The sequence below is a fragment of the Barbus barbus genome (genome assembly GCF_936440315.1).
Source record: "Barbus barbus genome assembly, chromosome: 49".
Lineage (NCBI taxonomy): Eukaryota > Metazoa > Chordata > Actinopteri > Cypriniformes > Cyprinidae > Barbus > Barbus barbus.
In genome coordinates, this window is record NC_136727.1 from 12,521,140 (window position 1) to 12,541,970 (window position 20,831).

General features: G+C 39.7%; 1 protein-coding gene across 1 annotated transcript in view; it reads left to right on the forward strand.

Annotated features, from left to right (window-relative positions):
- Positions 1–7,329: 7,329 nt before the first annotated feature.
- The window catches only part of LOC306867822 (transducin-like enhancer protein 1), a 37,173-nt gene continuing 23,671 nt past the window's right edge, over positions 7,330–20,831 (forward strand). Inside the window, exons 1-2 of the mRNA XM_079413716.1 lie at positions 7,330–7,805; positions 13,420–13,580. Of these exons, the coding sequence (XP_079269842.1) occupies positions 7,782–7,805; positions 13,420–13,580 (185 nt within the window). The 5' untranslated portion in view covers positions 7,330–7,781. The remainder of the gene's footprint in view (positions 7,806–13,419; positions 13,581–20,831) is intronic.

Consider the following 20,831-nt stretch of genomic DNA (forward strand, 5'->3'; position numbering starts at 1 on the left):
ACACAATTTTTACCCTGTCAAAAACAGCTCTAATTGTTTACAATATGCTTCTGAAATGTCAGTGTCTGATCTTATAACGCCCTTGTTCATCTTCAAAATGTCAGGTTTTCTCACTTTCTCCTTATAAACGCATCCAAACTGCTACAAAAACACACTAAAATTATTATACTTATTTCCTAGAGTTCATTATTGACCAAATTACGCCTCCTTCCTTTAGGAAAAATAAAAGGTGTAGTAATTCTGAGTCATATGTGGCATATAGCCTGGCAAAAGTAAATAATCCAGAAGGGATCTGCTGTTCATTTTGAAATGCACAGAGCTGGAGGCCCAGAGAGACAATGCTACACTTCTTTCAGCTCAGGGGTCAGTGATGCCTGGCTCCCGGCCATACCCACCACCGGCTCGATGGGTTTATATATTTATCCTCGCTCACTGTTGCTGCTGTTCTCTGCGGCTCTGTGAGGAATTATAACAGGTAAAACACATTAGACGGTTGTACACTTCATGAACAACACACTGACTATTAATTCAGACACTCCTGTCTAAACATGTAGTAGTGGTCAAATAGACTTGTACTGTTAATACATTTAGAATTTTATACCTTCAAATTACAGTCATGTAAATTGTACCTCTGAGTCTGAAGGCCAGACATCCGGCTAGCTCTAAGGGGACGTTTTGTTCCCGGTGAGGTCGGAGGATCTACAAGAGACATCTGGACTGGGCTGCAGTGTCTCAGGCCTGGAAAATACAGGGTCTGTTAACCTGCCAAGTGGGCTGCAGATAGTGGGTAAAGGAGGAAAATATGAGTACTATGGCTGGAGAGAGGAGACAAATTGAGTATTTTAAGATGCAAAAGGTTAATGGGAATGTGAAAAACGAGGACATAGGGGTTAGCTATACTTAGCTATACCAGACATTAAATCTGAAAAAACATCTCTTTGGGTCCATCTGGGTATGTTGTGAAAGGTTAAATGATTTAAAAATAAAGAAATTCCAAATATATGTTTTCATAATAATAATAAATTATATCATATACGATCTCTATATTACTGTAGTAGTAAAAAAAAAAAAAATCCCCACATGTCCGTAATATGTGATATACTGACTCCTCCTGGACATTTAAAGTATAACACCTTAACTATCATTTGACCAAATCCTGAAAACTCTACTTTGGTGGAAGTTTTATTTTGCTGTATTATTTAGGAGTTATTCCTCAAAAGTTGTGCGGTCAGACTATGAAAACGTCAAGATATTTTTACTTGAAATTCAATTAAAAATACAATTTAACTGTATTCATTCATATAGATGATAAATGGACATTCGTTTAAATAAGTTACATAGTCACAATGTAGCATACGATAATTTATATATTCATTATGGTATAATATGGAATAATAAGTTGAAACAAAAAAAAAAACATTTGGTTAAAAATGACAAAAAAATATATTTAACAGTATGCTATGCTAGTAATTATAGGCTAGCCATACACGTGCTCTGCTGTCTTTATCGTTTGCGTACTAACTTCGTCGAGTTCTACTTGTTTTCTAAATATTATTAATTTATTCACGATATTTTAAGGGGCGAAAAAAAAAGATCAGGTTCTACCGAGATTTGAACTCGGATCGCTGGATTCAAAGTCCAGAGTGCTAACCATTACACCATAGAACCGCGTGCACCAAAACTCGAGTCATACTGTAATATTGGAAATATGCCTCAAAATCTATATATACGTTTAATGTACAAACTAGTTACGCAGCAAAAAATATACCTACAGAAAATATACTTACACCCTATATGTTATTGAGATACCGTTTTATCGTGCCTTCCTAACTTTGAATTACAATGCATGTTGATTTTTCATTTAACAAGTAAAAAATGTATCAGTTTGCATTACTATTAAAGTTATTAAACTACGTTAAAATTACTATATCGCGCAAAACAACAACAAAAGAGCTAAAGCTAACGCTATCAAACTTTATAGCTCATATAGTACCGCCAAAAGCTCAAGATGAAGACGCACCAACCGTGAAAATCTGTGTAAAATAGAAAACAGCATGTGAGGGTTGCCATCACGCCCACGGTCAACATGTTCACCTAACTATAACGCCTCTTCCATGCATTTTAATAGTAATCTGACGCCCTCACGTTTGTAATACCGCGATTGAACTGAAGAGGGCAGCCGGAGCTCGTAACACAAATTCTGTGTATTATCATTATTACAGTCATTGCAGTCTTTATTAAAGCATATTAGGATATTTGCGATGATTGCGACAATGAAAACATAAGCTAGGCTTTAAAAATATCAATATATTATAACAAACAAACAAAAAGCTTCATATTTTAGCATAGCATCTTTACTTGCAGTAGGCCAATGTAATTAAGACAGTTTTAAGAAAATGTCATCACACAGTTGGCTCATTAAAATCTCAGAAATTCAATAACAATTAAAAAATGTGTTTTCTATTGTCAGTATGACAATGGATATGAATTTATTCGAATAAAGAAAGAACTGTCAGGCAGCCAAGAGCATAATTGATACATGGCCTATCTATGATTATAGAGACATATCTCTGTATATGCAAATACATAGTGTTGGTTCCAGGTTGAAGCGTCGTTTTTGTCGGTATTAATCATTTTAATTATACTTTGAATAATTAGTGAGGTGGAATTTCTGGTTCCTGTGTTTTTGAAGTTCGATATCCTGTGAAGGGTGCAAATGTGCTTGAATGACAGTGTGTGTGTGTGTGTGTGTGTGGATGCTGATGTGGGTCATTACCCCTTCTCCTCCCTCTGGGGAAAGCAGGAAAGAGGAGGAGGGATGGATGGATGGATGGATGGGGCAGAGTTAGAGGATAGGAGGGGGGGTTCCCAGGGGAGGAGAATCCAATAAATCAGCCTGCCGTCTCCGTGCTGACATGGGGCTTGTCTGTGAGGGGTGTGTGTTTGTGTGTATGTGTGTGTGTAGAGGGGATCACAACAACAGCATAGCCTTGTCTGGCTGTCAGTCACCTCCATACTGGCCAGGCAACATACTCACAGGCCTCCCGCAGACCCTCATTACCATTCATCCATTAGCTTTTCTGTGCTCAGTTCTGTTTTCTTAGCAAGGTCACATCTTTTAAGTGCATGTATTGCGACAATTGCTTAAGCAGATAGTCAAGTAGGCTACTACAAGTGTCACACCAAGAGCGAAGTACCTACACAAATGCAAACAAATTATCTCTTCGCCACTAAATAAGTGACCATTTCTGCTCTAAATATAGATCTGTAATTGGAGAATGTGAAAACGCCGCTGTCAGTTTGATATACGCGTGCAGGTATGTTTGCATTCAAGTGTGTGATATATCCACCATGGAAACTGTATGTTAGAGAAAGGGAAACCAAAAGCTATGTGTTTGTGTTAAAAGAATATATTAGTAAAAATGTATAAGTGCTGAATTTCAATGTGCGGAAATGCAAAGGATTTTCAGCAAATAATGACTTATATTTGGTTTGTTCATTGCATAAAGATAATACCATGCTTCAGGAGACTTTGAAGATTATAATATTATTTTAATTCATTCCAAAATAGATTAAAATGCATTTAATATCTACCTATTCATATACAGTATATATATGTAAAATAGAAAATTGTAATAAATATATTTAATATATGTATGTATTATAAAAATATATATCAATTAAAAGTAAAAAACCCATCATGGTGATTCAATTGTCCATTCATGATGAAAAAGCCTTTTAAAATATAATGAATTATTAAACATAAAACAGGAACTAAGGTCAAGATGTGTCTTAAAATATCAGATAATTCACTTTTAGTTCAAGTGGTAAAATGTCATGTGGTGCAACTCCCCAGAAACGTAATATTTTTTTTTTTTACTTAATATAACAGCAAATAATGACAAAGATATTTAAATTAATGAGTAAGACATTTGCACACACACACACACATGTTGGTTTTTGTGGTTTATGGGGACTCTCCATAGGCGTAATGGTTTTTATACTGAACAAACTGTGTGTGCTATTGCCCTACACCAACCCTACACCTAAACTTAGCCCTCACAGGAGACTTTGTGTCTCATTTTTAGATTTTCAAAAAAACACCATTTAGTATGTTTTTAAGCCTTTTGAATTCCGGGGACATAGGCAGTGTCCTCATAAACCACCTTCATATTGTAACACCTCTGTCATACCCATGTCATTATACAAATTTGTGTCCTCATAAACCACATAAACATGCACACACACACACACACACACTTTAACTTGATGGTTACACCACATGACATTTTTAGATTCATTAAATAAAAATAAAAAAATGTTGAAAATTATATACATTTTTCAAAAGTATGCAAATCCAACGAGCACATTTTTAAGGCATGTGCATTTTAAAGTTGATTTAACTATTTAACAAAAAATCTAAAGTTTTTTTCCATGTTTATCATAATCACTGATGATGGATTTGTGATGAACTATCTCTTTAAATACTCACCCTACTGCTAGCTCTGAATGCTAAAAGAATATTTTCCTAGTAACGAAGCAAGTAACATGTTGGTCTTTTCTGTTTAGCTTTAAAAATGCTCATATCGATGTTGGTGCAATATTGTGTGGGCTGCATGTGAAAGTGAATTACAGGGGAAGATCATTGATGGGACTGCTGTGGAATAAATAATGTCAAACATTGTAGGGGATAAAAATGTCTTTTGTTCAGTTTTCTTGGCTCCATTGGAAAGCTCCTCTCGTCTGATCTGAAAAATAAAGATATTGACCATTGCTTGTAAAACTTGTGTGAATTCCAAGCTTTAAAATATTCCTTTTTCTGTCTCCCCACAAACACACGCACCAAACATCATATATCAGGCGTCCTGCAGCATGACTCTTAATATGTGGCTCGCTTCTGACTGTTTCCAATACATATGGACCGCAGCAGCCAGGAGACCTGCTCTGTGTATTAAAATGCATGGGGAAAATGGCAATAATGACCCTCCCCCTTCCAGTCCCCATACATCCTCTAAATCTGTATCTCTCTTTTAAGCAGATCCCTCTACACTCCTCCTTCCCTCTATTTTCCCTCCGCATCCTTTCTTTCTGTTTTTTAGCTGCACTGCTGCCAGGTAGTGATTTCTACAGTGGGAAAATTGCTTTTTCAATATCTGCCTCTCTAATTATGAGTCCAGCTAAAGGGGTCACGCCACTGGAATACTAATAAATGTCTCCTGCGTTTTTGCACACCAAAAGAGAATTTAGGTATTATATTATTTATGTCACGGCGATGCTTGAGAATCACTTTCGTTCATATTGTTTTGTTAAAAAAGCTAAATTGAACAATTTATCCATGATATTCCTTAGCAATAATGCCTTTGTAAGCTTATTAAGCTGTATGCCCTGACCCACAGCAACACACACACACAAGAGATTTGATTTAGGTCACACACTGGTTCTTATTGCCCCCCCAGAGCATGTTATCTTTATAGCGAAGCTGTGTTTCATGTGCCTTCGAGATCAAAGATCAAAAAATTAATGCCGGACCGACTATCTCAGGAATCTTCAAAATCAAGATATTTCATAAACAGATGGAGAGACCGGTGGCCTAAACAAAAAGTAATTTGCATAGGAAATAGGCCCTCGTTTTAAACCACTAGCCGTGGGATTTCAATGTGGGTGCCCTGAAACAATGCAAAGCGATTTCAAGTAATAAAAAAAAAAACTACTTTACATCACAAAAGGAATTTTAATTCGAATGTCTCCGCGCGCACCGAAAGGGTTAAACGGTTTCTTGGTCGCTCTGAGCGCCTGACTGACGTTTGGGGTTCTATAATTGTGACGCGCGCCAATCAGCGAGCGGTCAGCGCAGCCCACGTGGGGAGCTCTTGGCGCTGATTGGCTAAAGCAGCCAGTGTTGATTGTGGCTGGGTCAAACCCCACGTGGAGATTTCATTCAATCATTGTACAGTTAGCTGCACCCTTATTTTTCAATCGAAGTCCTGTGCATAAAATTAGACAATGTGAAGGGAACGTGTGAATAGCCGACAGAGACGGGGTGCTATATTTAAACTACATCACAAAATATAAATTTTAAACATTTTGTGCAGAGGAGATTTTATTATACCTATTAATTTGGATCATTGTAACTAAAACTTTTTTTTAAATCTAGGATTTTTTTTTATTTTTTATTGTGACCCTGGACCACAAAACCAGTACTAAGGGTCAATTTTTTTAAATTGAGATTTATGCATGAAGTATAGATTTATACAAGCTGAATAAATAATATTTCCATTGATGTATGGTTTGTTCGGATCGGACAATATTTGGCAGATTTTTCACTATTTGAAAATCTGGAATCTGAGGGTGCCAAAAATCAAAATATTGAGAAAATCACCTTTAAAGTTGTCCAAATAAGTTTTGATATTTATGGTAGGAAATTTACTAAATATCTTCATGGAACATGATCTTTACTTAATATCCCAATGATTTTTGGCTTAAAAGAATAATCGATCTTTTGACCCATACAATGGTTGGCTATTGCTACCAATATACCCGTGCTACTTATGACTGGTTTTGTGGTCCAGGGTCACAATTGTTCTACTAAAAATACATTAAAAACAGTATACATTTTCTTTTCAAATAAGCCATTTTCTTAAATGGCTTAATGTAAAATTTTAGGTGGTGTATCTGTCCAGAGTTCATCAAAATTAAATACAGTCTCTCAGTATAAAGTAGTTTATTTCTTCAAAAGGAGCATCAAAACAAGCAGTCTCTCTAATTTTATTAATATTTGAAAAACTTTTGTTAGTGTGGTGTAAAAAAGATTCAGGTAGCCATTTTGTTGTCATGTGACAAGAAAATCTTAGCATGATTGTGTAAAAGTCATAAAATATCACAGACTTTAATATGAAAACAAACAGTTTATTCATTTTAAAAGGGGCAACCACAACAAATCTTAATTTCGATATTGTTTAGGTTGTGTATTGTAGTACTTTTTCTTGATAGTCACACAACTTAGCATTTGTGGAGTCATTAAATCAGAAGAGACCTAGCTTATTTGTAGAAAATGATAAATGTTTTTCAAAAATGTATGAAACCTTCAAACACAAAAACCACATTTCCATGCCACCAGCTAATTCATAAACGATATCTCCTTATTTGTCACTGACCCACATAGGCTACATAAACAAATACAGAATTGAACAGATCCCACTCCCACCGCAGCCTGAAATGAATGAAACTTGAGAATTTAACTCTTTGCTTCTGGTTACCACAAGCCAACCCCCTTCTCTTTTTGCACAGGGGGGCATGCGTTTCTCTTGAAGAAAACAACTCGCATGTCCCATTGAAAAACAGCTGAGGATCCGAAAGGAAGGAGCGGATGAGGAGAGAGAGAGATAGAGAGAGAGAGAGAAGGGGACAAAAGAAGCTGCGGCTGCGTTGAGTGTCGCGTCTTGGGAGCAGGATAGCTGGCCATCCACTTGGTTTCTTTAATATTTTCATCAGTAAAACACATCAAGGGCGGGGGAGCTCTGAAGGCCGAACGCGTGCATTCTGATATTTGGAGGTGCGTCGTAGCGAGGGACTCGATACCGGACTGGGCGCATCTTATATCGCGCGATAAAGCAGAACAAAGGGTGTCTTGAGCGAGGAATGCGCGAGCCGAGCCTGGCGCCGCCGATACAGGGCCAAATGTTCTTCTGAGTCCCACAGAAAGGCGCAAACTCTTCTGAAACAACATTTAAGGCTACACCGAAACATAAGACCCTCAAACCGCAACGAACCCGTTATTCACCATGTTCCCCCAGAATCGACCCCCGGTAAGTTACCTTACTACTCCGTAAAATGACCGTCTGCGTGATACGCAATGCGCTTTTATACATTTCATATATAGGCTAAAACAAAGTCTATTTGCTTCATTATTTGGGTTAAACGTTCACATGGATTGTGAAACTGTAGTTGGCCGAGTAGTGCTATTCATCAGGGCACGATTAGATCAAATCAAGCTACACTAAAATGTGCTTTTAAATAGAAGGCGATCAATTTAATCAATGTGCTTAAAGGATACTATTTCCCCTTTATGTTACTGTTATTGTACCCCATTTCATGTTGTAGGCAGATCTCTGTATTTCTGATGTTTTAACCACTATGCAGCTACTATAAGTTGCAAGAGTGCTACACTACTTTTCACCTTTCATACATTAAAGTTTTAATACTTTTCAGATTTCATTATGCATTAACCTCTAATGTGACCATCATTTGATGCAGCTATTTTAGTCTTGTTCATTTTTTCTTTATGCTCTAAGTTAACAATTTTTCCTCATATGCTATTTTTGTTTGTTGTTTTTAGCATAAGACATCTTAAAGGAAGCTAGTTGGGATTTTAGTATTAGTGGTATATCAGCTAGGCTAATAAATCAGCCAATATTTGTACATTTTGAGGTTAATCAGTCATAATTGCATTGCTTGGCCGATTAATATGTGCGTTAGATGTGTACGAATAGTTCAAAAGTCCTGTCAATATATAGTGCACAATGTGTTATATAGCAAATATTGGGGAAACAATGTTTGGTTTTAGTGTACATCTCAAATGCTGTAATTAAAATGTAAACCTGCATCACGGATCGGCCATGATTTTGGTCACCCTGCTCTCTGGTTATCTTATTGGCTGTTGAAAAACCCATATCGGTCAACCACTATTTAATAAATGTCAGTTGTCATTGAGTCGCCATACACCCCTCCCCCAGCACCCCCAACCTTCCCTAAGAATGCTTTGACATTCATTTCCTAAGGGATGGAAATTGGATTCCACTGGGGTGTGCAATTTCGTGATCTGAAGGATATGTGCGGTACATAGGTAAAGTATTTTGGTTTTTCACGCCTTTTAGTTGTTGCTCTGCAGTGACCAGGTTGCTCGGTTCTTTTCTTATTTCTCTTTAGAATGATCGATTGGTCCAACCTGTTTTTCCAGGGCACCCAGCTAGTTCTGAATACAGCCTCTTTCCACTCACCTTGAACAGCCCGAAACATGAAGAGGTGGTTGGGATGTGATACAGCTATGCTTCGTCATCTTAATAAGAGATCTTCTTCAGTCCAAATCATAGCTTTATGTTTTTAGATATAACCTGTAAGTATCCATATAAAAAATCTGAAGAGATTAACTATGGTACAGATATTTAATTTAGTCAATTATGAGTGAGTATATCTTGATGAAATTGGAATAAGACCGTATGCGTTAAATAAAGAGGTTGAAACACAGACAGAACCAACCCACTCATTCCTCAGCGTGTGAACAAGGTTAATACATCCGAAAATTAGCATCTTGTTTAAAACAAGCAATTTAATACAAAACCTTTTTTTTTGATGTAGGGATGGCTTCAGTCAAAAATCTTTCTTCATTTCCCCTCTTAACCAAGACAATAATTTTCATGCTAATTTATCAGTCCATCCATCAGTTTTTTGCTTTCAAAGTGCTTTTAACACTGAATGGGAGAGTAAGTGGTTGTTGTACACAGTTTAACTTTAGGCTAATAGAGAGAGTCATACCTGTATTTCATGGGGTTAAATAAGGTTTTTGTGTTCAGATAAAAGAGAGAAAATAATTTGCACCTGTATTTATATTGCTTTTGAGTAATGCAAACAAAAAAATTTGATTGTTTACATATGAGGCTACATACGACTACTTTTACATTGTCATACAAGTGGAAAATCTTAATCGGCAGATTGAAACAGTGGGCAGTTCCGACAAATTGCCTACTGGCACCTGCTGATTGGTCCTAATTCTGACTTCTGGAGGGATCTGCTCCAGCTAAGTCTCCAGCAGAGGAGCACTACTATCCTTCCTATGTAAGGTATTTCTCAGTATTCCTCCCTGACGCTGTTCCCATTTCCTCAAGCCTTCTGTATCCAGAGGAATTCAAGTGAAATCAGAGCATGGCCCATTCTGGCCATGGCACATGCCTTGGCACAGCCAAGTCACCCTCAGTTTGCAAAAGTCATTGGGAGAAAGCATGGAATTCCTTGAAACCGAAAGAACAAACAGGCTGCGGGTTACCTCATAAAGGAAGCACCTAGAGCAATTACCACAGCTGACAAGCCAACGTCGCGGCGCCACTAATGTATCCTGACAGCGGGGAAATTTGAATAACGAGCTTGCGGAGAGGATAGAGAAAAGATGTGTGATGTTAATGAAACAGGTGCCTGGCACCATACTACACCCCACATCCCCTCCCCAGTCTAAGTAAGGGATTACTGGGGCATTCCTTAAAGCTCTATGCTGCCGTAGAGTACGGAATCAATGAAACAAGGCCGCGCCTAGGTCAGATTCCCGGGGAGGTTCTTTAAAATGCAAATGCCTGCCGGTTGTTGACACTGTAGTCGTAAGATTTCATATGCAATGCTGGAACTTCAAACGTTGCTGCAGAAAGCATCGCCTGGTTCCTTGGATTTGTGTGTACATTTAAAAAGAGGTTCTTCTTCAAATGGTTCAGATACAGAAAGTCCATTCCAATTATTTTTAGCCTCAGTCCTTCTCCACCCCATTTCCTAGGGTGGATGTTTATGTGAAAGCTTTATTTTTTAAGAAAAACCATGATATAATTAGTGGGCTTGCTGGTTCTCAGAGGCTTCACTTGGTGAGGCTCCCATGAAAAGACACCTAAAAGAGAATATGGAACTATTTTGAAGGCACAGTTCTAATTTAAACAATGAACTCGGTGAAGAGTTTGGAGAATCCCAAATTGGGCTCCGTAGATATTCTCTGGGAATGGAAACGTCAAGCGCGTGGTCTTTTTTTTTTTTTTTTTTCTCCAAGAGATTTGTGTGTGAAAGCAGAAACAGCTTTATCAAAGGTTAGGCCACCGTGTTTGGGGGTGTTTTGGAATATTGGTCATCATGGCCGGCCACAGCATTTCACAGGCTGTGAAGCAATTCTCTGATGCAGGCCATGTGGGAGTCTTGTAGGCCCCTAAGCCAGACCTCTGACAGAAAGAAAGAAGCTGTGGTTTGGACAGCTCAGTGGACATAGGTGCAGTAGTGTTTAGCAGCAGCTTCTTCGTTTAGTATCTTTGTAAGTGGGTGGGCATGGGGATTTGGGAGATCATTATGGTTTGATGCAACAAAACATGTAATTAGAGGAGAAGAAATGAAAACATTGCATACACACTCACACTTTCCAAGACGCATTGTGAGTGTGGTAAAGAAACGGACTTGCACATGCCTATAATCTATAGACTGGGCTTTTCATAGTATCTAGACAGCTAAGCTATAATTTCCAGCAGACTCCAACTTTATCATGACCTGTCTCTTACTAGAGGTCATGTGAGGACTTCTTTGCGATTCTTCACTTGTCCAAAAAGGAGAGAAATTTGCCATGATTAAAGTCATCTTTGCCTCAAGCTGTGTTTTTCTTTTGTGACCCATATGCATGGCATAATATAAGTTTTAATCAGTTCAGTCAACTTGGCTTTTCAGATTTTTGCCATGATGCAGATTACTGTCTGTGACTTTCGCTAAGACAAGAGTGGCCCACAATGCTCTGTCAGCTCCATGCCAGGTTAAACCCTTGTTGTGAAACTGTCGAGGTCAAGTGGACCATTTATTGTGACAACCATAAAGGAAAGTTGCACAGAGGATTTACAAGCCGATTTAGCCTGAGAAGAAGGTTATAAGAACACTGAATCAAAATGGCTGCCATATTGAGACCGGACACATAGAAAGAAACGCAATAATGGCCTCTCAGAGGTGGTGACACTCTGTGGTTTTCGGAAACATGAATGTCTAATTAATGAACATTGAGTCTCCGAGAAGCTCTATGCGACTCACTTTTTGGTCTCAGCCTTTCAGTGAAGGCCTGCTCTCTTTGTCGTTCCTTTTTTCTTTCTTCCAGAATCTCTTTGCACCTGTACGCACAATTCAATAAAAAGAGGTGAATATCAGAGTGAGAGGCTGGGTGGGGTTGAGAGAGAGGAGATAAAGAGGAAGAAGGGAATAGAGCCAAGTGTCATTCCCCCTTCCTCCCGCCTCCACTGTCAAATGGCCTTCCTCCTCTTGTTCTCCAGACTCTTTTCTTTGGCCTGTGAGGAGTAATTGTAGTGTGTGTGTGTGTGTGTGTTTGTGTGTGTGTGTGCTCCCTGCTAGGCCAGAGCTGTGAGAGCCCGGGGATCTGGACAGCAGATTGAAATGCAGGGCTGGAGAGAGGAGCTCGTTAAGAGTCTCTAACAATGCGCCATGTCTCCCATGAGCTGAAGGCTGAGAGGCTCCATTCTCCCTGTGTAGATCGGTCCAACCCCCCCCTCAAATATCCCCCCCAGTACTCCAAGCCTGGTGCCCCGACACAGGGTGACCCCTTTCACCCACAGACACACTCCACCCCCGTTTGATATTTGCAGCTACATCTGTCCCCATCCCTCCAAGACCAGCTTTAAGCTTAAACTGTCCATGTACTGTGTCTTTCATTTTCAAAGTAACTCTTGGCTAAGTCAAGGCCTTTACAGTGTTAATGCAGGTCACACATGCTCATAACATCCTATGACACTTTGCCAACAGTTAGCCGCTCAAGTGCTTGGCAGTAAATGTGACTACCGTCAAAACCAAATGCTCCATGCTAATTGAAGTAATGGGGCTTTATACACTTTCACATTTGATCAATCATGTCCCTTTTGGCGGTTTTCCCCTCTTTTAGCTCATTAGAAGAAGAGTTTCCCGTGAGAAGTGCGAGAACCCCTGTGAGGTGCAGTTGTGAGCTCAAGGACCTTCGTCAGCAGAAGTGCTTGAAGACAGATAGGCGGATGGACAGGCCCTACTGTACAGCACATAGGCTTTTGTCTGCCTGTCTGTCTGCATTACCCTGAGGCCAAGCTCCTAATTGCTGGAGCTGGCGGAATTCAGTGAGCTTGGTGGGGTCCCACTCTGATGGGGTCCTCTTTCTTGCACCCTCTACTTATCCATGCTTAATTTTAAACTAATGTCTTAATTCTAGCAGCGAGCATGGTTGCCACCCCAAACCCCCGTCCTCAGCACACCCACAACCAATGTGATATAGACACGCATCTGTCTGTAATGCTTTATCCCTTTACAATGGAGCCTATGTCATGGAACTACCCCAACCCCCATCCTCTCTCATTCTTTCATTGCTTTCTTTCTCATTCTAGGGAGCTTGTCTTTCATCAGTGTCCTTCATTTCTGCCATGTGCACAGCACTCTCGATCATGCTCGCAGACTTCTGTGCAATGAGTTCCTCAAATCATGTTTGCACTGAATGAATCGTCTGATTTTTGAAGAATACGTAGTTCACGGTCTTAAGCCGAGTTTCATTATAAGTGTTGAAATGATTGACGGATTCAGGTCCATGCATTAGGCCCGACAGTTGGATTTTCATCCGTTTAAAAAAAAATAAAAAATAAGATGCTAACTCTCCTTTATTTTCCCACATAGGCACCTTTGCAACCACCCCCTGGGTCCTCTGCTTCAGTTGCTGCAGCCGCAGCTGCGGCCGCTGCAGCATCGGGGTCGACCCAACCTCTGAAACTCACTTACTCCGAGACCCTGGACCGCATAAAGGAGGAATTCCAGTTCCTGCAGACACAGTATCACAGGTACAACCCCCTTTCTAATACATATATGTGCTAAGCTCTAAGATGTCTAATGTCAGTATTATCGAGAATCATTATTCCCAAGCCTGTAATTTAGTCAACCCATGGAAGGGCGTCTTTGCAGAATTCCTGATGCTGTGCAATTTGTTGGGCTATAAAAAGGTTAAAATGTCAGTGGTTAGGGTTGTCAGGTTGCTTTCTTGTGGTAGCTAGTTTTGTGGTTTCCCAAAGATGTGTGTGAGCTCTAACCAGCCTGATCAAGATGACTGACTTCACCCCCAACAGCTAGCCATCCATCTGATCAACCTTCTACACAATGGGTGCACCTGGAGGGCCATTCTCTTGCAGAGTTTAGTTCTAACAGTTGTTAAATGCACCTGAACTGGTTTTCTGGATTATTAGAAACTTCCATGGAGGTTATTGCTAAAAGGTGGCCTTCCAGGAACAGGCCTCTATTCAACACCGGCTGGAATTTCTAACAAGTAGGGCATAGAATTTTGTTAGTATTCAACAGAAATCCCTTGCTGTAGCTTCTGAATGGGAAAGGCCCCCCACATTCTCATAACACACATGTGCACCTTTGATTCTGTGGGTATGGGTTTGATGTGTACTCGGAGGCTGAAGAATGTGGCCAGATCAGGCATGACCCGTGTGTTATTTCTGGTAGGTGCTGGCATCCTCTCCGGTATGGTAGTCCATGCCCCTTCTGCAAACTCGCATACCCCTCCTTATTACTGGCAAGCCTTCACACGGCTGCAGCTTTGATTCCTCATGCCAGATTCGGCAAATCCACCCAGTCCCCACATTCCTATTGTTAGGTCTCTTCTGTTCCCTCCTTCGGAGTTCAGTGAAATAAGCTCAAAAATCCTCTGTACAAACACAGTTCAGCCCTGCTGATGGATGCTGGTTTTACACTTATATCTGCCTGGATAGTTATGGTTGAATTTGTTCAAAATCTTTCCCAGAAGCCAACAGCGAAGCAGTTATTTTATGCACACTTCTAAATTAATTTAATGTATAATACGGCCCTCTATTGGTCTCCCAGTCAGTTTTTAAGAGTTGTTTATCTGCTCTTGCTTTTTGCAGTTAGCTGTTGCTTGGATATCTAATGAATCTGGCTTAAGCCTGATGCAGAGGACCAAACACCTGCACGATTGTTATCAATTTAGAGCAGGAGCCAATTCTCTTGTTGGGTGTTTATTATTACAGCATTTCAGCATAAGTTTAAAACTTTGTTCAAGACCTAATTAACTGCATTTCCATTTAGTAAAATAATGTATGATCCAATCAGTACAGTATGCAAATACTTCATGCAAGTTATGCTTGTTAATCAGTATTAATTGTCAGTGTGATTTTGGTCTGAATTGAATGAACAATGTGAGTACTATATTACTTTCATTCTTTTCCATTATTTTTCCTTTTTCCATTCTAGAGCGACAAAAAACAGAGCAGATGATGTGCATTAGGTGTGCAATTGATGCTTTTGTTTCATTCTCATGCTGCCACAGAGAGTGATGGGAAATGTAGATTAGATGTGCAAGCCTGACGCCTCATAATTTGGCTAAAACAGTGGAAGTTTTATCACTGTCTTTCATCAGTGGTGCACAAACTCTGAATACTAAAAGTCTGAATACTATGGCTTATGGTCAAGATTGACAAGTATTATGATCAATACCACTTAGCTTCTCCTATGAAGTTCTAATTGATGTGCTCTCCAACTCAATTTAGGGGCTCAAAGAAAATCCAGAGTTTCCCCACTCATAATTATAGCCAGTATTGCTAATGTATGCTTATCCTGTAAATACCATCTTTTCTACACAACAAAGCAGCATTATAATTTGAATGTCAAACATTGTGAGTTCAAGTCAATGGGTGATTTTACAGTTTGACTTGCATTTCTTGATAACACTGTAATTAGCCCCTGAATGGTACTTCGTGAGGCATCACAATGTGATGCCTGAAATCGCAAATCTTCTTTAGGTCAGACAACAAGATTATCAGAGGCCTTCCCATGATGTTCAGATGCGGCATTTCCCAAAAGAATTCTCCTGCCACGGATCTGGTCCCGCTCCAGGTAGAATGTGGCAAGCACACATGGGATCCGCCAGACAGGCACAAACAGCTCTTGGCTATATGTCACATGGCTTAGATCTTAATTTTAGTTCTCGTAATTTGTGTCTGGAGGCTGATTGGTGTTGGATTAAAGGACAGGAAAGAGTCAGAGCTAAAGAGATTTGGCAAGATGAGCTGGGGAGAGGTGTGTTTGTGTGTGGCCTCTGGTCTATGTGAGAAACACACTTAGGCCGAGGTCAGGTTACAGCGCAAGGTCCAGCAGGAAATGTGAACTGGGCAGGAACTGCATAACAAAGAGAGCTGCTCCAAACGGTGCTACCATGCTGTGTTGCTTGCAGCGCTGCACATGTTTTGCATATGTCTTTGCGTGTTTGTGATCGTGTGTTTAGGTTTGGGTGTTTTTGGTGTAGAAGGCCTCTAATCAGCAGACAGGAGAGCTTTAGACCGGAGGTTCTCATTACAGTAGTTCTTGCTTTGCCCATTCCTTTTCCGAACACACAAGCTCACACACCAGCTCACTTACCTTGCTAATGTGCCCCCTTGGTTTGCAATGGCTCAGACATAAAGACAGCCAACCCACAGACAGCCACCCGCACACAAACAGCATTGCGCTGATACCCATGGTACCTTCTTTGTGCCCAGACAGAGTGGACTTTTTAGTGGATTCTAGGCATCTTTATGATGCAGTCTGGGGTTTGTGGTTTAGGTCTGCTTTGCTGGATACATCTGTATGCGTGTGGCCCGGCATTCCCCCATCAAGCGCGTGTGTATTTAAGTGCATGTGTTTGTGGTGGGTGGTTTGGTTCGCAATTGCGCTTTAATGTCGGTGTGTGTCTGACAGAGTTTTTCATCAGATTTGTTTGCTGTATACTTGCATCAACAGTGCTTTTTTAGTTTCCACCATGTGGAATAACGGGGGCATGGCCTTGTTTTATGGTATTACGGTTTGCCACCTTAACGTATGGTGAGGAAAACTTATGTTGTAGCTAGCTATAAACATTACATGCCATTGTTTTTAACTTCATTAACAGTTCAGCAGTCTTGGACCTTAGTCAGTGTAGCACCGTAATTTAATTTCTGACAGGAATAAAGATGAGGCTGTGAAAAATAGAAGTACAGTGGGTTCAATGGATTGCACTTTTGTTTGACAACATAGAGATTGTTCAGCTGACAAAATGTCTTTCTGAAAAACTTTCAGTAGACAAAAAATGACATGATCTAGGATTCATTATGCATCTACGGCTGTGACATTTGTTGACCTAAAGAAAAATAAACATTAGCGCCCCCTGTGGCAGTGCTGAGAATGCAACATGTAATTATGTTGCTTTATAAATCTGTAATTTCTAAATGTATGAAATGCATCTGTGTTCATGCACTAGCATAGAGCACATTTCAGGCTTCAAAGAGTGTATGAGTTTGCGTGTGCTGAAAATGCAAATTTGCCGCAAAGGCAAAACCTTCATCAATCCTTTCTCTGGCAGTAATGGGGTTTAATTTAGCTCTGAACTGGACTATTTCACTAACTAATCACTATGTGTGCGTGCGCTTTAAGCAGAGAGATGAAAAAGCACTACGAGAATACAGAAGACACAAGGGCTTTTACTAATGAGGCACAGGCATGGCAAATGAAGATGAGATCTGTGAGGAAGTGTCCTCACTTTCTCTAATTGGACTGATGCTCCTCACCGACAGGCTGAATATTTGCTTTTTCACTCAGATTTCTCATTCAGGCGCTTCACTTGGAGTCGTCGTTATGAATTCACTCTGTTGTGGTGCGAGATGATTAAAAGTGCAGTTAGCCCGTGTGTACATATTGAAATAATGGTGCTTTGCTGGCTGCATTGCTGTGGCGCAGGCAGCCTGCAGATTTGTGGCACGTTCAGATGATCATCTTATCAGCTGTCAGGGAAAGAAAGAGACCTCTCTCTCTCTCTCTCTCTCTCTCTCAAGATTTCAAGATTTTTATTTGTCACATACAAAATTATACAGAGTATAATTGTGTAATATAATTGTGTATTATAATTCTCTCTCTCTCTTTTTCTTTATCTCCCTTTCTCATTGCATGTTTTTGAGGTTTATAATGAAGTAATTAAGGGTAGGAATCTTTAGGTACATTGTTATGTGCCTTAATTCCATGTCAGTTTGGCTTGATTTAGATTGATTTTGGTGTTTATTTAGACAAAATATAGAATTTGAATAGCAACCTCTAACACTTGCATTACACCTGTATTTATTTATTTTATTTTTGCTCTTTTAGTCACCTAACACACATTTAACCATTTAAAGTTCAAACGCCATGAGGCGTGCTAAAAGAGACTTGAGTTATAAAATTACTCACCCTCAAGTAGTTCCAAACCTGTATGAATTTATTTGCCGAACACAAAGGAAGATATTCTGAAGAAATTTTGTAACCAGGCTGTTTTGGGGCACCATTGACTTCCATAGTAGGAAAAAAAAAATACTATGGAAGTCAATGGTGCCCCAGAACTGCTCTGTTTCCCCCATTCTTCAGAATATCTTCCTTTGTGTTCACCCAGTTCACCCAAAAATGAAAATTGTCATTAATTACTCACTTTCATGTCGTTCCAAACCTGTAAGAGCTTGGATCTTCAGAACAAAAATTCCGATATTTTGATGATATCCGAGAGCTTTCTCACCCTGCATAGACCATAACACAACTACCACATGCGCACAAAAAGTATTCTCATAGCTTCATAAAATTTAAGGTTGAACCACTGATGTCACATGGACTATTTTAACGATGTTCTTACTACATTTCTGGGCCTTGAACGTGGTAGCTGCATGGATAAGTGTTACAGGTTTGGAATGACATGAGGGTGAGTAATTAATAACAGAATTTAGTTTTTTAGGTAAACTATCCTTTTAACATATTAAATTGTTGTAAGGGGTAGAACAACTAATGCTCAATGATTGCTTGGACTTGCAGAACCTTCCAGTTGCTGCTGTTTATTGCGTGTCGAGGTGTTGTGCCTGCATTTAACAGATTTGACCTTTTAAAGTTTAATTCCACATTAGCCTTGGATTTACCTCTCTAAATCCACTCCAGCCTCGTGGCACGCTGAACTCCCTGCGCCCTTTTTCCAAGTTCAAGTTCAAATTTATTTGTATAGCGCTTTTTACGATACAAATCGTTGTAAAGCAGCTCTACAGGAAATTAAGTTTCCACAATATATTTATATATTGCAGAACCTTAATATATTTAACTTATGGCAAAATTTGGTAGTTCTGTATGTTGTCTGAGCTTTGGCATCCTCTGAGGGGTTGGCATCATCTTTCCTCAGGTGTTCGGTCATCTCAGATCATTTAAGGGTTGGATCCAGACTGAAGCTTCTGTAATTCCTAGTTACCACGGGATGTTAATCCCGTGACAGAAACAGAGAAACAAATAGAGACATAATTAGCGTAGCTGCTGTTCCATCTAAGCAAAAATGATTTGTTCAACCCAAGCTAAAGAATAATAATAATGTACATTTGATCAGATATAACTGCAGTACAAGATTATAAGATGCATTATGTGAATGCTTGGCTAAAGAGATGTCTTTAATCTAGATTTAAACAGAGAGAGTGTGTCTGAAGCCCGAACGTTATCAGGAAGGCTATTCCAGAATTTGGGAGCCAAATGTGAAAAAGCTCTACCTACTTTAGTGGACTTTGCCATCCTAGGTACTACCAAAAGTCCAGAGTTTTGCGACCTTAGGGAGCGGGTTGGATTGTAGCGTGGTAGAAGACAAGTTAGGTACGCAGGAGCTAAACCATTTAGGGCCTTATAGGCAAGTAATAATAATTTGTAAATGATACGGAACTGAATAGGTAGCCAGTGCAGAGACTGTAAAATTGGGGTAATATGATAAAATTTTCTTGACCTGGTAAGAACTCTAACCGCTGCATTTTGGACTATCTGTAGCTTGTTTATTGAAGATGCAGGACAACCACCTAGCAGTGCATTACAATAGTCCAGTCTAGAGGTCATGAATGCATGAACTAGCTTTTCTGCATCAGAAACAGGTAGCATGTTTCGAAGCTTGGCAATGTTTCCAAGATGGAAGAATGCTGTTTTTGTAACATGGGAAATATGACAAATATGACTATTGTCAAAGGACAAGTTGCTGTCTAATATAACACCCAGATTTTTTACTTTAGAGCAGAGGTCCCCAACCACCGGGTCACGACCCACTACCGGGCCGTGGAAGAATTCCTACCGGGTCGTGAGAACGTTCGGGGGAAAATGTGAATAGATATGATGCTGTTATTTATTGTGCGTAAATGATTTTTCGAATCTGTATTTCCGTTGTTTGCGTTGTATGCGATTCGGGTGTGTGCCAGTACAGCGCGCACAAGCATAGAGACGTGTTTCAGACAGCGCGGCATACCGATTTGATTCCTCTTTCATGTATCCCTGCGTTTAAGATACATATGCATGGGGGTTGCAGTTACGTCGCAATACTGGAAATATTTCTGTTTTAAACCATGAAGGCGAGCCAATGGATATCACAACAGCAACGTCCAAACTTTGCACAATAGTTATGCCGGTGAACGTCTTAACTTCAGTCATACAGAAAGTGAAAGTAAAAAAACTTGAGTTTTCTAATGCTGCATTAACAGCGCATATTCTCAAGAGACGAGACGAATATACTTCAACGTGCTGATAACAGTATAAATGAATCGACCTGTTTTAAAGACCATCCACAACAACCAAACCCCCCCCCCCCCCACCCCCCGGTCAACAAGATTTTTATCAAACCGTAACTTTCTGCGGTGTAAAAAAGGTTGGAGACCCCTGCTTTAGAGGACGTAACAGTACATCCGTCTAGTTGCAAATTGTAATCCAAGAGATTCTGTGTACTGTTTTTTGGTCCAATAAGTAATATCTTGTCTTATCTGAATTTAATAGGAGGACATTATTGGTCATCCAATCTTTTACATTTTTTACACAATCTATTAGCTTAGATAGTTGAGAAGTTTCATCTGGTCTTGTTGAGATAACTAATCCCGTATTTTCTAATAATATTTCCAAGGGGCAACATGTATATTGAAAATAGCAGAGGACCTAGGACAGATCCTTGTGGTACTCCATACTTTACTGGTGATAATTGAGATGACTCCCCATTTAAATGAACAAAGTGGTAGCGATCGGACAGGTAGGATCTAAACCATCTTAAA